General features: G+C 40.0%; 1 protein-coding gene across 1 annotated transcript; it reads left to right on the top strand.

Annotated features, from left to right (window-relative positions):
* Positions 1-2790: 2790 nt before the first annotated feature.
* On the top strand, positions 2791-11416 carry LOC107761891 (RAF-like serine/threonine-protein kinase 24). Its single transcript, XM_016580187.2, has 9 exons — positions 2791-3021; positions 3914-7072; positions 7187-7267; positions 7962-8114; positions 8544-8707; positions 8811-8958; positions 9270-9392; positions 9712-9799; positions 10968-11416. Exons 2-9 carry the CDS (start codon positions 4145-4147, stop codon positions 11168-11170), a joined length of 3888 nt encoding a protein of 1295 aa, XP_016435673.2. The 5' UTR covers positions 2791-3021; positions 3914-4144; the 3' UTR covers positions 11171-11416.
* The last annotated feature ends 4429 nt before the right edge of the window (positions 11417-15845 follow it).

Raw genomic sequence — 15845 nt, 5'->3', positions numbered from 1 at the left:
GCTGCTTTGTCAAAGTTGTTTTTGTACTGATCTTGCTTTAAGAAAGGGCACTCCTTGATGAAGTGTCCTGGCTTGTCACATTTATGACAGAGGTCATAATTTTTTGGCTTGCTAGAACTTTCCCTTTTTGGAATGCCTCCATTCCTGCGAACCATCTTCTGGAATCTTCTTGTCAAGTAAGCCATATCACCATCCTCACCACTTGAATCATTGTTGTCTGTCTTGAGGACAGGTTCTTCTCCCTTTTGGGTTCTCTTCTTTCATTCTTCTTCCTCTTCTTCTTCTTCTTCTTCTTCTTCTTCTTCTTCTTCTTCTTCTTCTTCTTCTTCTTCTTCTTCTTCTTCTTCTTCTTCTTCTTCTTCTTCTTCTTCTTCTTCTTCTTCTTCTTCTTCTTCTTCTTCTTCATTTCATATGTTTTCAAATTGCCAAAAAGTTCATCTATGATCAGTGTCTGCAAGTCCTTCGCCTCTGTAATGGCGTTCACTTTGCTTTCCCAAGAACTGGGCAGAACATTAAGGATTTCCTGACAAGCTTGTTTCTTGGAATAGTTTCACCAAGAGAGTGAAGCTCATTAATGATGGAGGAGAAGCGAGTGTGCATATATTGGATGGATTCATCATCTTTCATCCTGAAGAGCTCGTATTCAGTTGTGAGCATGTCGATCTTGGATTGCTTAACCTATGTTGTTCCTTCGTGAGCTTTCTGAAGAGCCTCCCAGATTTCTTTTGCAGATTGGCATGCCGATATCTTGTTATATTCATTAGGACCAATGCCACAAACAAGAATTTTCTTTGCACGAAAGTTCTTTTCTATGGCGTTTCGATCAGTGTCATTGAATTCCTTCCTCGTCTTGGGAATGGCTACAGCTGGGTCGCCAAGATTCTTGGTGGGAACAAAGGGTCTGTCACATATGACATCCTATAGCTCAGAATCTTCAGCCATGATGAAGTCGTGCATCCTAGTTTTCCACCATCCGTAATACTGTCCATTGAACCTAGGTGGTCTGTAAGTAGATTGGCTTTCTTCGAAGTTTGGAGGAGCAGCCATGAGGATCCTTTCTAGGTGTTAACATGATAGAAAGAACCTGCTCTGATACCAATTATTAGAATATAAGGGGTCCACCAAACTCTATAGAGAACCAGATTCTCTATCAGGTTTGACATCACACATACACAACAACAAATAAATGACAAGAGGAATTTTACGTGGAAAATTTCTAGCTCAACGGGATTAAAAACCACGACCTACCCTTGTAGGATTTTCAACTTCACTACTGAACAACTTTTAGATTACAGCCTATGCAACCTAGGAATTAACTTCTTAATCCCTCACTAACTTGTAATACTCTATTACAAGCCACTTTGTAATAACTCTATTACAAAGACTTTACAACTCGACTAACTCTAGCCAAGACTCAAACACAAAGGTTTAAGGTTTACAAAGAGTTTCCCACAGAATACTTCTGAACAAACTAAGTAGGAAATACAATTTAAGAACTATTACAAAGTTACAACTCTACTAAGGACATACAATGACTTGTTGTGGGGAACTGGTTCGTAGTAGTGTTGTTCTTTGTTCTTGATGCACTTGAGAGTTGATTGCTTGATCATCAATGACCGTATGAGAGCTTTAATGATTTCTCTAAGTGAACAAGTGATTTGTTTTATCTTCTTTGATGTTAATAATGCATATGTGACATCACTAGGATGATGTAAGCAAGGTAGGTAAAAAATAATCCCTATAAAGTTGACCGATGTACTGTTTCTGCACTGTAGCGTGTGCAGGCAGCAACTTTACAACTGGGGCAGTTGACTTGTACTGTTTCCTCGAAAAACGATAGTTATCTGTTCCATCTGTTGTTCCTCTGACTCTGAAGAGTTGAAGCATATTCCAAGCTGGAACCTTTCGATCTTAAGGTCTTGAGAATATATAACTGGTTCCTTATCTGGTTCTTGGCAGTATGTTTGTTAGATCATCAAAATATAAAGCAAGATAGTTGTAACCTATCACATTTTTCGATGCCCTTTGCATTCTAATTATAGAAAAGTCTTGCATGCATTAAACGATTAGACGCGTCTGAAGAAATGAGCTTGGACACGTCTAAAGATATGATCTTGGATTTGTGTGAAGATATGAGCTTGGACACGTATGAATATATGAGCTTGGATATGTCCAAGGTAAGAGTTTGGATACGTCTAAGGATGTGGGCGAGAACACGTCAAACTTCAATTATATACTTCCATCTTGCCATTTCAATTCTTGTGCTTGCCATACTAGACTTTCATCGAGCATTATGTCTTTTTCTTTTGTTATTTATAATATTTTTTTCTTCTATTTTTCTGCAAAAATAGTTAGAAAGAGGTAAAATTCGAAATATATTTTAAGTATATTATTTAAATTAGGATATTAAAGGTATATAATAATTAAATATTTTATATTCATCAAGTTTCATTGTCTTACATGAACTAAAAGTGCACATCGTTTGTTTAAACTTGAAGGATCGTACATGCTCAACTTTATATTACAGGACAAATAAAAAAACAGACTTGCCCTTAACTTAATAGACCATTTGAAAATTTGAGTTAAAGGTTAGACAAAGGTGCAAGGTTTATAGAAGTACAAGGACTTAAAGTACAATAAACGGTAGTTGCATTCGTAATATCACGAGTAAGCGTGACGCATGTGATAGATGCTTCACATATCTCTTCCTGCTGACGAAATTGCCCCTACGCAAAACTTTCACTTCACGGAGCAAACCCATAAAAATCCACGAATAGGAACAAAAAATATGTCCAAACTGTACAACATGTTAAGCTACGAAGTACCATCATTTAAGACTCCATCAGGGGCAAAAGGGCATTTCAATTCACAACCCTTACAAACCCTCCATTGACTCTCCAAGTAGTAATGATGTAGAAAAATCTCACCCAAATCTCCACATACTTCATATGCTATCGTTTCGCCGCCGTCGCTCGGTTCCTCTCCGGTGACTTTTCGATGGTACCGATGTTTAGTTAACAAGTATGAACAATCTCAGCAAGATGTATTTTTTATGATTTTTTTGTCAATTATTTTTGATCGAGGGCTTAGATTATTCTCTTTCGGTTAAATTTGATATGTTCTGATTCAGCGATTTTTTGTTTTGGATTTGGTTTGAATGAACTGGCAAATTAGGTTTTCTGAATTCCTTTCAGTGGTAGTTATTGATGTTGTAGCTTTACGAGCTGGATCCTGAGCTTCGAGCTTGATCTTCGGTCTGAAAGGTCTTGGTTGGGCCGAGCTTTTGATTTGTTTGGCCCGGCCCCGCCCATGTGTACTCCGAATAACTTCAGATATTTGGTATAATATGAAATCCGTCAAGAGACTAATTTTGTGACATTTATAGTGTGAAAGATTTAAACTTTACTGAATTATCTGAAGTATTTGTATTATGATTTATAGGTCTGTAGAAAATGTAGAGAACCTCTACTGTTAGAAAATCCCAATTGTTGAATATTGAAATGAGAATCCTCCAATGAAGGGAAATGGATAGTCAGGATTCAGACTCTAAATAGCTTGGGATTGAAACGTTGTTGTGGTTGTTGTTTTGTACTATTTTTATTATGATTTGTGATTAATTGAATAGAGGTTGCTTTTCCTTTAGAATGCTGGACTCATCTCTTAAGGCCATTGCTGTACATCGGTCATATCAAGCCTTATTTTACTAATGTTAATCTTCAGAAGTCAAACTCCTGCCGCCAGACTTCACAGGCCAACATTGTATGAAGCAATTAGGGAGAATCACCTAGGACTGTTGAGATCACTGCTTAACTATGTTTTTTACATTACTTTGGACATGGATCGTGCCAAGCTTTTTTCTAACCTTTTCTCGTTAAACTTGCTCTGATAAAGCATTGCTTACTGTGACTTGCAGCTTCTGTTTCTTTACCCAACAGCAAGATCAAGGTATGTCTGTAGAAGTTCTGGGGGGACATATGAATAAGGAATTAGTTGCTGCTTTCTGTCATTACAACGATCAGCTGTTAGCATGTGATCATGATACACCTGTAAAAAGTTCAGTAAGTGTTACTAAATAAGAAATTGGTTATATCTCATTTCTATTTGGAACAGTCTCCTTAGGCTGTGATTTTGGGAATTGTTTCAAATGGATAGAAATGTTGGAAAAGGTATGATGGGACAGAAGAACTATGAACAAGGTCGCTATAGCTCTGTAGAAACCAGAAATGAGGTCATTGGTTCTACAAATCAGAGATTTTTCCAGGATCCATCAAGTTCTATTAATACGAACATAAGACCACCTGATTTCGCTGTACCTGTTGGAGCTAGGCCTGTACTGAATTATTCTATTCAGACTGGTGAGGAGTTTGCTCTAGAATTCATGCGGGAAAGGGTTAACCCTAAGCAGCATCTCGTTCCACATGCTTCTGGTGGGACTACTGGTGCAACTTCTTATATGGACCTGAAGGACATACTTGGAATATCTCATACAGGTTCTGAAACCGGATCAGATATCTCCATGATTGCCTCAATAGAAAAAGGTCGAGATCAAAATCATGAGAGGACCAGGACTTCAGTAAATGATGAGAAATCCTACCACCAAGTTGCGCAATCTGTGACCAGAACCTCATCAAGAAATAACAACATCCGTGGGTTTCAAAGCCATGTATCTTCTAGGTCCAGTACATCAGGAAAGCTAAGGTGTCTCTGCAGTTTTGGCGGTAGAATTATGCCTCGTCCAAGTGATGGGAAACTTAGATATGTTGGCGGTGATACACATCTTATTCGAGTCAGCAAGGATGTTTCTTATGAGGAGCTTATGCAAAAGATGTTGATGATATATAATCAAGCTCATACCATAAAATACCAGCTTCCTGGTGAGGATCTTGATGCATTGGTGTCAGTTTCTTGTGATGAGGACGTGCAGAATATGATAGAGGAATGTAATGGTCTAGAAGGTGATGGATCACAGAAACTACGGATTTTTCTCTTGTCTAACAGTGACTTGGATGATGCTCAAGCTGGTCTTGAGAATGTTGAAGGAGATTCAGAGATGCAGTATGTTGTTTCTGTCAATGGCATGGACTTCGGGTCTAGAAGAAACTCAATTGCTCTGGCGAGTGCTTCAGGAAATAATCTGGATGAGTTTCTTAGCTTAACAATTGCTCGGGAGAATGGTCGAGTTGCTGCTGATGCTTCTCATTCAGTGGGTGGTGTGCCTCTAGCTGGTCAATCTGCTCATGTGATGGCGTCAAGTTCATTGCATGCCTTTGACTCCAACCAACAAGGGTACCATGGTCAAAGTATTCATCAAGGCGGTGCTGAATGGAGACCTTTACCCACTTCCATGCCGGTTGACAACTTCCAAAATTTAGATGCCAAAAGCGTTTTGCCCCAGTACGACCATGATTCTCATCCACCCAACTCCTCACAACTCACAGATAACTTTGTTGTTGGTACTAGCCGTGGTTACCTGAATGGAGAAGGAGGTTCAACTCACGAGCAGCCATATAGAAGTTCACATATGAACGGCCAAGAAGCACCAGCGGTGGTGGTAAAAATGAAAAGAGACACCTCTTTCCTGAAGAAAGTTGAACTTGGTAAAGATCAATCTCTGGAAAAGGAAGTGCTTAAGGAGGCAAAGATGAAAAGAGAAAGCTCTGCACAGAAATTGAATGATCCCGAGAAAATGCATTCTGTGGAAAGCGAAAAAGTTGTTTCCTCGAATCCACTTGTCAAACCTGCTCCAAATCATGTTTCCCGAGTTGAAGCATCTAATTCTGCTGCTACAGTAGTTTCTGGAAGTTCTGACATGCCATCTAAAATTAATGAGAAGAGTCAGGAGCAAGTGCAAGGCACATTGTCTCTTGGAGCTGTTCAAGAAGAAAAACTCGATGGATCAAGTGAAGATGGCCATATTTCTGCATCTGGTAGAACTTCCAACGCTGACTATGGTGACTCTGAGGCATACCCATATGACCTTAGCTATGACCCACCTTCAATGCCTCCACGAGTTTTTCGTTCTGAACGTTTGCCCAGGGAACAGGCTGGCCTAAATCGCTTGTCCAAATCTGATGATTCTTCACAGTTCATAATGACCCATGCACACTCTGAAGGCAGACAGCAGATCCTGGAATCAGTGGATAAATTACATGATGGAAATGTGAGTCCCCAGACTGAGAGATTTACACCTTCTGGACCGAATCGGCCTGCTAATCAACCTGCTATCGAAGAGAAACAGATTGAACTTCAGCAGTCTGTAGAGTTAGGTGACAATACCAAGGGAGTTAATTCAAAAGTTGGTGAAGATGTTTCTGAAGCAAATCTTGAGAAGCGCGAGCTGAAAGCAGCAACTTATGCCGATAAAGTAAAATCTGGACCAAATAATGCTAGCACTAGCAATAATGTTCGCGATGAATCTGCTTCCAAGCCAAACGAGCTTCGCCGGGGTGATGCAGCTGCAAGTAGAACAGAGGAAAATAAAGTTATGGGGAAAATACAGCCGCTAGCTGAGAGCGAGCCTCAAGTTGGAGCAGTGGCCACAGGGAAGCCAGCTGTTACCACTGGCTCTCCTGATCACGGAGACATTCTTATTGACATTAATGACCACTTTCCCCGAGAGTTCCTCTCTGATATTTTCTCCAGAGCTAAAATATTGGGTGATGCATCAGTGTCTGCTCCACTGCGCGCCGATGGAACTGGTTTGAGTTTGAATATGGAGAACCATGAACCAAAGCACTGGTCCTTTTTTCAAAAGTTAGCCCAAGATGATTTTGTCAGAAAAGATGTGTCTCTGATAGACCAGGATCATCTTAGTCTCTCTTCCACTCGTGCAAATGGTGAGGATGGAGCATCCATGGATTATGGTTATCCTCCTTTTAACGATAGTGCTATGATAGACCATATGGACTCCCGGATGAATATTGAAGCTGATATGCAGCATCTATCACGTGACAATGTTGGACCATCCACCATGAATGTGCCTTCAGAATACGATCCTTCTCAAACCACTGGCATCCAAAGCATGCAGTATGATGGTGCAATGAATTCAAAAGTAGCTGAATCGGATTATCAGGTGTTCCTTTTTTAGTTGTTGACACTTCTAGCTGCATAATTCTGCTTCAGGTTATATTCTCATTTTTTAACTCGTACAAATGTGATTGAAAAAACCCTTTCGTTTAACATGAAGGATGAGAACCAAGAAGTTCAGAATACTGGTTTTCCACTCATTGATCTCTCTATGGGAGATTTCGATCCAAGCTCATTGCAGGTATTGCGGACTTAAACCCTCATAAATATCAATACATCTGGCATATTTTGAAGTATGTATTCTATATGATGGTTGGGTGAATGAGTGATGCAGGCTACCTAAGGTAGCATCCGTAGGTCACTGCCAATAACATTCCTTCATAGAAAATGTATGGGATAAATTCAAGTTCTGGTTTTCTGCCTGAAAATCCATATAATGACAATAGTTAGACGTGAACGCTGAGAAATTTGTGGATTATTGATTTTTTCGTTGACCTTTTTTTATTTAAAAAAAAAACTCTGTTAGAGCTCTAGATATCTTTAGTTCTTGATTTTTATCTGCTACTTCATTGCTTTGCTTGGAGAGGACAAGACTTTTGGTTCATATGTGTGGCTTCCTCTTTCCTGTATCTTGAATTTATGCATCTGATGGAGATATGGAGAGATTGTTTACAACTTGTTGCTTTACTTGGAGATGAGGGGGCATTTTGTTCATATGCATGGCTTGCTCTTCTGGATCTTCAGTTTATACGTCTGATGTAGATATTGAGATTGTTTTTATGTTTACCAATCAAGAATACATTAAAATGGGCCGGATTTTTATTAGGTGATTTGCATGTTTTATTAGCTAGACAAATTAGAAATCGTTTTATTTAGGCATGTAATAAGTATCTTTGAGTCAGTTTTTTAGTTAACCTGTTTTATTTGCCTCGCAGATTATCAAGAATGAAGATCTCGAGGAGTTAAGGGAATTGGGTTCTGGAACATTTGGAACTGTTTATCATGGAAAATGGAGAGGAACTGATGTTGCGATAAAGAGAATAAAGAAAAGCTGTTTCACAGGTCGCTCATCCGAGCAGGAGAGATTGGTGAGCGTCTTTGGAGTTGTATAATTACATCTGCAACAATAAAATTAACCGGTTCCTGGTTCATCAGCTTGAATCCAAATATGTAGATTTAGACCTAATAGAAGCAAAGTTGTTTGAGCGTGTTTCCCCTTGCTTTGTTATTCTTCAACTGTAACTTTGTGCTGCTCTGCTTGCTATTTTTGTTGTTCCATGAAACTTGTGTACAGCTTCCTCCAGCTTTACAAACTCACACAATCGTCCAAAATACATCTTGAACACTTTCAACTATTTTTATAGCAGTACAGAAAGCGAATTTCATCACAGTTCAGATATCTAGTCCTGTTTTAATCAAATCTAAATCAGCGGAAGCTTATCAGTTCATATATTTGTCATGCTGTGAGGTTTCTTTATGCAAGCATTTTGACAATGGAACCCTTTATCTATTTCCAGACTCTAGAGTTTTGGCGTGAAGCTGAAATTCTTTCAAAGCTTCATCATCCAAATGTGGTGGCATTTTATGGTGTAGTGCAAGATGGGCCAGGGGGAACTCTTGCCACAGTAACAGAGTTCATGGTGAATGGGTCTCTGAGACATGTTTTGCTTTGCAAGGACAGGTGTTATTTCAAACCTTTTTAACCCTTCCTATTATTTTGTTTTATATATTCCTCTGTATCCCTTGACAAAACTTCGTACTTTCGGCCTATCCTGACTTACTAGACACCTAGATCGTCGCAAGAAGCTCATAATTGCAATGGATGCTGCATTCGGAATGGAGTATCTGCATTCAAAGAATATTGTACATTTTGATTTGAAATGTGACAACTTGCTTGTCAACTTAAAAGATCCTTCTCGACCCATCTGTAAGGTGTGTACAAGTATATAATCGCTTTCGTTTTTATTCTTTGAAATCAAGAGTCTGATGACTTATCACTATCTGATGTATTAGTATATCCAAGAGCATCTTTTCTTGACTTCCTTTAATTGATTATCCATGTCATGTTAAGAGTGCCTTTAAGCTATAAATTGTTTCCTTTGCCATTCACTTTGGTATTCACTCATCATGTTCATTAGTAACAAGTTTCTATTGGTGGAAAATTTATCTCACGAAGAAACGGACAATTTGATGTTTTGTAGGATCAAGCAAAACTAATAAAAGTCCTGTCAATTTTATTATAGGTTGGTGATTTTGGACTTTCAAAAATAAAGAGAAATACGTTGGTCACTGGTGGAGTTAGGGGAACACTTCCATGGATGGCCCCAGAGCTATTGAATGGTAGCAGTAACAAGGTTTCTGAGAAGGTAAGATTTCAGATATTAATCTTAAGGTTGACATATCCAAGATTGATTGAAATATAGCCTATCTCAGGCATCTTTGTTTCTTTCTGTGGCCTGGGGATGGGGAGAGCATATTCTTGCTGATCAGCTTGAATTTCTATTATTAATTTTTCAAGCTAACCCCCTTTTAATTTGTGATGGGTAGGAAGTATGTTGATGCTTCTCACTCTATCTTTCTTTGGCAATCAAGTCGATAAGGACCTTAACTTCTCAGATACAAGAGATCTGAGAAAGTAAATCAGAAACACATTCCTCTTCTAAGTGACATTTTGAGACTTTGCAGGTTGATGTTTTCTCCTTTGGGATTGTGCTCTGGGAAATTCTTACTGGCGAGGAACCTTATGCTAATATGCATTATGGAGCTATTATAGGTTTGCTTTACTCAGTCCTTATCTTACCTTTGTTTCTTGCTTTAAAGTACTGGCATTTCTTTCATCACTTTCTTTTCATGAAATAAAAATTACTCGTTATATCCTTCCTTTCCTACAAACCTACAAGTTGCTTCCTTGAAAATGAAACGAATGAATGAGGAGCTGTCAAGAGGTCATTAACAGTAGAAAAGCAGCAATAACCAATTTTTTAACTGGTACAAAGAAAAATATAGAACGTCATAGAAATGTATTACAGCAAGTTAGGTATGGTTTATTTCATCTCTTAATGACGCAATGGTCGCTTTTAAAATTTGTTCAGAAATGTTTGGTCTCTCCAAGGACCAAGATACTAAATGCTGTTACTACACTCGAGAGTTAGAATGATGCTGATACTCTCGCTGAAAGACACTCCATAAAAGCAATAAGTAAAGATATATGCATAGCATTCGTTACTTGCTGTTTCCTTCTCAAAAAGTTCATTACTTCCTGTTTCTACTTATTTCGAGTTCCACCAATCATCTTCTTTGGATGCCATGTGAAGTGTGGTTGAACATACAGTGAAATCTTTTCTGTGGGACAATTATCCATATATTTCCAAAGGTGTTGCTCTATTGGTCCTCTGATGCTTCACTAGGATGCAGAGGAATGGTCATAAATAGGCGTGTCAATTTGAGCCCAACCCCGCCCAACCCGCCCAACCCGCCCAGAGATTAATGGGTTGGGCTACAACATTTTAGCTCATGGGTCTATTTGGGCTGAGCCCAAGTTAACCCATTATTTTTTATAGCCCATTCTGACCCATTAAGTAACCCAAATACAACCCATGAAGCTCACCCTAAAACAAGGGATCTCAACCCAACTTATCTAGAAATTTACTTAGTTGCCACGTCATTAGTTTTTGTATCTAAGTTTTAAAATGAGAATCAAGGTATTTAAGTTTTAGGGTGTGTATGGTATGACGAAATGTTTTCCCATTTTCCACTGTTTGGTTGACAAAATAGTTTGGAAATATAACCCATCCTGACCCGCCCAAATTCAGCCCAACCTGCCCATTTGCCTCCCCTAGTCATAAAAGCCTTCATGTTTTCTGTTAACAGAGCTAGGAAATATAAGAACCAGAGTTGAAGTTTGGAAATTCATGCACTCTTGCATCATGTGTTACATGCAGGTGGTATAGTCAACAACACCTTGAGACCACTTGTGCCGAGCTTCTGCGACACTGAGTGGAGAATTCTTATGGAACAGTGCTGGGCTCCAGATCCTGCTGTTCGGCCATCTTTCACTGAAATTGCCCGTCGCTTACGTGCTATGACTGCGGCATGCCCAACAAGACCACAAGCTCATCCACCTCAGAACCAACAGTCCAAGTAATGGCATAGGCAATTTTTCTGTATTTCTGCCTCGATATTCTATAAGCAGTTTCTATAAGGATACTGAATATATCTGTATCATATTTAGTGGGGAGAATGGCCTCCTTCAGGGTGTGAAAGAACATTGTCGAAAAACTAATGATCGACAGAGTATATATATTATTCCCGGGAAACATGATAAAATCATGATATATTGTAATTTGTAAAGCATCATTTGTATCTAAAATTGGAACTTTGGCCTTTGAAAGACTTGGTTATATTGGTTGGTGAGATGAAGAGTTTTTCTTTTTCCATTTTTGTAAGCAAGCAAAGATGTTTTACTCACCCATTATTTAGGTTTTTGCTTTATTTGATACTAAGAAGAAAAATTCTCTTCTTTAGTTTGAGGAAAAGGAATAACTGAGCTGGAAAAATGTAGATCTCTCCTGTGTTGACAAATTTTATCCCAGAACGAGGTTAAAAATCATACATCTCATTTTCTTTTTTAATCTAGCTAGCTTCTCATACTCTTCCTTAAGAATCCAGATTCCGGAGTAAGGTCAATTCATCCACATCTTTATGATCACCTAACTATTACAACCAGATTGAATGTACAAAACTCAAACTTGAAAAACATATTATTACAAACATTACAAGTACATTGCTTGGGGAGACTGAAAAATAGACATAACTAACCTAAAAGATCTCGAGACTGTCACTGTGTCCAATGTTAGAACACACATTTACACGTTACAATATTGATTCAAATTCCAGGAATGACGAGAGTAAACTTCAGCTTGAATATCATGCATTTGTTGAAATGATTTTGACACCAACAGACCAGCTGCTATAATACATTTTTCCATTGACAAAGTGTTCGTGCCAAACTTGACCGAAGACGACTTCAAGTCCACTTCTCCTTTGAACCAAGTGGACGGACTTGTGCCCAGTATTAGATTGTCTTCTCATCATTTTGCAGCCTTCTAACCTAAATTTTAGGTCTTACGTTTGCCTACCAGATACAAACACTTGTCATCTAAATCTTCTACATTTAGTAAGTATTTTGTTTGTATTATAAAATGCTCCTGCCTGCAGTAGTCTACTCGTCCCAGACAAGGCTTTTAGCCTACACACTAATTTCAGCAGTGCTTTATTGAAGGCTAAAAAAGAAGCAGATGTTTCAATCTTCTTCCTATATCTCTTTTAACTTAATGATGACTTGGTTAAATCCTCAAAACATTCTAATAAAGATTGTATCCTGATGCTCTATGTTTCTGTTAGACCAAGTGTCTGAGCCTATGTTTTACATCCCCCACTCAAAGCCTACACCATCTCTCTGTACTTGGGAGTCAAAGCGGTAAAATTGCAATGATACTGTAAAAATACTCTACAATATCATTTTACTGGAATGTGCAATGTTTTGCATATGCGGGACAGATGAACACCCTTAAAATGTCTCAAAAGAAAAGAGCAACATAGTGAGAGTATGAGTCGCTAGCCACCTTAACGGCTGCTTTACTATAAGGCTAATTCACACAAAACATTCTCGAGGAATCATGCTGACAAGTTTGATAACAAGTGCAAGACATATAGCATAGGCAATGGGTGCAAATTTTCCAGATGACAGGATTGCGTTGGGGGATATCATATCTACCAAAGCTAGGCAGATAGATAAGACTCCTTTCCCGCTGCTAAGGGAGAGCAAGAAAGAAATCAAATGATTGTCCTTTTTTAAGCCCTTTTTTCTTTGTGCATCTTTCTCCCATGCTTTTCATTGGTCAACAACCAACCAAAGTGCTCCATACTTCTTCGCTACTCGTACGGGCTTTGTGGTATAATACTTTGCCGAAAGAGGTCTCTGCTGACCCAACGACTTTCCGATGTGATTGACAAGCAGGGGGCATGGAACAAAGTTTAATTCATCGCGACAGGAGCTTACCAAGTCTAAGAAAGGGTCGGTCATCCAACGAGAAGGGGTAAATCAGGCTTTAGCCCATTGCGGACATGTCTCAGTTCCTCAGCTACTGATCATCGCCTTGGTAAGTGTCACGGGCGGGGGTTCTGTCCGTCGAAACTTGCCTATGCGGCAGCCAAGTCTCTCACTTGACTTCAGCCTATCCAACACTCGGCCAAAATTACAGCAACTTTGGACTTAAAATATTTTCAGGCAGCTTCAACATAGCAAGCCTTATTGAACTGATTTAGGCAACGAATTAAAAGTAAGGCAACGACATATTGACAAGAACACAAGGCACAATTTACAGGAAATTGTTTTCCCAACTTTGTATTTATAACTCGAGTATACAAAGAAACTCAACTCTAAGTACTCCGCGTACAAAAGAAGATCACTCTTGACCCTCAGGTTTTCTCTCAAAGACTACTCTTAGGCTTAGCTGTTTTCACTCTTGAAAACAGACTTAGGAACTCTTTCCTAAGTTAAACATGCACTCTTACACGTTTTTGGGTCTCTCTTAAGACTACTCTTAGTCTTAGATCTCAAGACTCCTCTCTCTTGTCTCTTGATCACGAAATGCCCCATATATATATAGATATATGGGCTGTCACTGGCAGATTTTAAGGGGCAACTTACAAAGGGGCAGATCCATTCTAGTGCTTTTCTCAGTCAAAGCGCTAAAAAAGCACTTAACCATTTAATGGGGCACTCACCCACGAAATGGCCCTCTTCAGCACTTAGCTCTGTTTTGTGAAGCACTTAGCCTTTTGGTGGATCATTGGCCCCACCATCCACTGAAACAAGCCTGTCACACAGCATTGCTTAATCTGTCCTAACTTGTAGTTGACATCCCCCAACTACTTAGGTATTTTTCCACACGAAATAATATTAGATACAAGCATTACACAAACATGAGTACAAGTCATTACAACAAAGTAAACGCCCTATACTTTGGCATGTGCAATACATGTGCCTGTTTCACTTGGTCAGCTGTTGCACGCCCAAGGCTAGCATTGTGCCCAGTCTTGGTGACTTTTGACATTGCTCCGCACCAATGCCTTGTCCGCAACCTGCTGCCCATGATTTTGCCGCACACACCCGACACTCTTGTCGCACGCACATTGCCTTAGCCGCGCTTCTGTCTTGTCTTTGTCAATACTTGTCTTACCCGTGCCATTGCTTGTCTTTTGCCTCACATAGCCTTGCCTTAGCTATTAAGACCCCTCGCTATTATTCCGCGCTATCTTGATTTAGCTTAGCCTGTACTTGCCGCTACCACAAACCGAATTGCCCGTACCTTTGTCTTTGGCGCGCATGACGTGCCATGCCGCACCAATTTGCCCCCACTGCCTTGTCAAGCCTTTGCCAAGCATGTCTTGTCTGTCTCAAGACCTTGGCCATCGCTTGCCCATTTCTCTTTTGCCTTAGTGCTATCTCGCGCACCTAAGCTTGGCAACACTCTTGCTGCCCTTGACAAAGCTCTCATTGCCAAGTAAATCCCAAAGAGGCAGAGGGCTAACAAACCACTCGCACCCTTTGAAACTCGACGTTCTCGTCGATTAACTCAACCTATGAGTCCTAAGGGGTTGACAATCAACGCCCCTCGGTCTCCTCTGTTCTCTGCCACAATTGCATTGACACCAAACATTTGTTTGTCGCCGGTCATTGCCTCCTATGCAGCTCTCATATCTGCGGCAGTCATAGCATTCAACACTGCCTTCTTTGGGCAGTCTCTTGCTCGATGTGTCCCATCACAAAGGAAACAGCCACTGAATCTGCCCTTCTCTTTGCTCTTGGAAGTTCCAGCCTCCTGCTTTCCCTTCCCCTTGTCTTCATTAGCATTGCTATTTTCACTTTTCTTCCACTCCCTTGCTTTGTCCTTCTTTCCGTCGTTGGACTTTGAAGTAGAAGAGTCTTCTCCCAAGTGAAAATCATCCAATGCATCAGCCGCAGTCACGGCACTTGCGAGGTTTTGTATATTCTGCCTACGCAACTCCAATTGTGCCCACTGTTGCAGCCCGCTCATGAAGTTATGCAATTTGTCTTCTTCCGACATATTGCTTATACTCAACATCAAAGAAATGAATTCTTTGACATATGCTCTCACTGATCCGGTATGTTTCAACCTTTTCAGTTTGTCCCGAGTAATCCAGGACGTATTGTTTGGAAGGAATTGATCCTTCAACTCCTTTCTGAGTCGCTCCCACGACTCGATCTTTGGTCGGCCCAGACTTTCATCTTCGGCTACACGGGTGCGCCACCATAACTTAGCATCTTCACTCAAATACATGCTAGTCAAGGTTACTTTTTCCTTTTCGTCTTTCACACAAATAACATGAAAGTACTGCTCCATATCCCAAAGAAAATTCTCCAGCTCGCGTGCACTCCTTGCACCTCCAAATGCCTTTGGTTCAGGAATTTTTACATGGAGACGATCAGCACCACGTTGAGGAACATCCTCGCCCACAGCACGTCTTAGCACCACTGTCTCGCATTTCAAATCCTCATTCTCTTGACTCAGCCTTGCCAATTCCGCCTCAAGGTTGGCAAGCCTTGTCATGAGGGTCTCAATTTCATCACCTTCGGGGACATTCCCAATCAATGCCTCCAATTTCGTTAGCCTCTCCCGCAGTTCAACATTACCACCAGCCATGTTCTCAAACAAGACCACTAAATCTGCCACAGCTCATCGTGCCTCCGTCACGAACCTGCACTGCTCCCAGTTCATAGTAGTTCTCGTTTA

The sequence above is a fragment of the Nicotiana tabacum genome, chromosome 17, assembly GCF_000715075.1.
Source record: "Nicotiana tabacum cultivar K326 chromosome 17, ASM71507v2, whole genome shotgun sequence".
NCBI classification, from domain to species: Eukaryota; Viridiplantae; Streptophyta; class Magnoliopsida; order Solanales; family Solanaceae; genus Nicotiana; species Nicotiana tabacum.
This window is presented reverse-complemented; position numbering and strand designations above follow the sequence as displayed.

Excerpts from the sequence above, each read along its gene's own strand:
- LOC107761891 (XM_016580187.2), top strand. The coding sequence starts at position 4,145 with ATGGATAGAAATGTTGGAAAAGGTATGATGGGACAGAAGAACTATGAA. Across the intron at positions 8,115-8,543 it reads CATCCGAGCAGGAGAGATTG|ACTCTAGAGTTTTGGCGTGA; the intron begins GTGAGCGTCTTT and ends ATCTATTTCCAG. Across the intron at positions 9,393-9,711 it reads GTAACAAGGTTTCTGAGAAG|GTTGATGTTTTCTCCTTTGG; the intron begins GTAAGATTTCAG and ends GAGACTTTGCAG.